Consider the following 1,131-nt stretch of genomic DNA (forward strand, 5'->3'; position numbering starts at 1 on the left):
ATATATGTACACATATATGATACAGGTACCGCTGCTGCGAAATGATCCGCTTGCAGCACTATCTTTGAAAGGCAAATGTGTTAGTGTGCATCCTAGTTAGTCTATATACTAACTATTCAATGACAGGGGTGTACTTGTGGAATCATCTATGTGGTTTGATCGACGACTTTAGTTTCACCTGAAATCTAGTGCAATGATACGCTTAGGCCATGGCCTTAGGCACTTGGCAAAAAAGTCGTCCACAAGTCTCTTGGGAGGTGCACCTCCGTTCATGCCCCAATTCAAATCCTCTCAGTTGCTGGTACGAGTATGCACGAAGAGTTCTGTGAATCTTCCGACAACATGGAGCTGCTCAAAGGCCGACACTGCGGCAAGGATATATATAAACACAAACAATACGGCAAGATCTTACACAAGCACTAACAGTGCGCAAAGAATTGTACCTCGCAGTCGTCTTCCAGTGAGTGGCGGCGGTTTAAAGGCACAATGTGGGCTGGTGCATGGGGCATTCACACCTACTTTTTATACAGCCACTCACATACCCACTCGCACATATGTGCGTCTCCCCTACAATGCACTAAGCTCACACCTCAGGAACATAGGAATGAATGCACAGGTTGCACCGTCTATATATTTTAAGAACGTCAACTACTTACCAGGAGACCTGGCGTCAATTAGGGCCAAACATACTTCAGCCAAAACTCACACCATACCAAAGGATTCTGCAGAGGACACTGCACCGGATGTACACTCAATTAAGGCGCACAACGCAACCACACATCCCGCTAGTGACACCGCGGGTGGCCAGATATCAGATTATGGTATAAAGAGCACAGCAAGTTCAACAGATGAGAGTGTGACAACGAAAGATAAAGACAATGGTGTGAATAGCACAACAGCAGACGAGGTACTGGATGGCAAAGAAGAGCTGCGCAACGAACGCGATAACGAGCTGGTGGAAACAGCCGAGCAGTTTCATCAGCCACTGGTCATGGGGAAAGAGAACCCCCTCCTACACCATCGCTGCCACTCACGCTGATGGTATGTGCTCGAATTTTCGTTCTTGTCCGATTGTCATGTCTATATATATATATATATATATATATATGTGTGTGTGTGTGTGTGTCTATA

General features: G+C 46.0%; 1 protein-coding gene across 1 annotated transcript in view; it reads left to right on the forward strand.

The window, feature by feature from the left end:
* Positions 1-1,131, forward strand: part of SARC_11098 (hypothetical protein) — a 12,208-nt gene continuing 11,077 nt past the window's right edge. Inside the window, exon 1 of the mRNA XM_014294826.1 lies at positions 1-1,041. Coding sequence (XP_014150301.1) covers positions 915-1,041 — 127 coding nt within the window. The 5' untranslated portion in view covers positions 1-914. The remainder of the gene's footprint in view (positions 1,042-1,131) is intronic.

Source organism: Sphaeroforma arctica (assembly GCF_001186125.1).
Source record: "Sphaeroforma arctica JP610 unplaced genomic scaffold supercont1.1528, whole genome shotgun sequence".
NCBI classification, from domain to species: Eukaryota; class Ichthyosporea; order Ichthyophonida; genus Sphaeroforma; species Sphaeroforma arctica.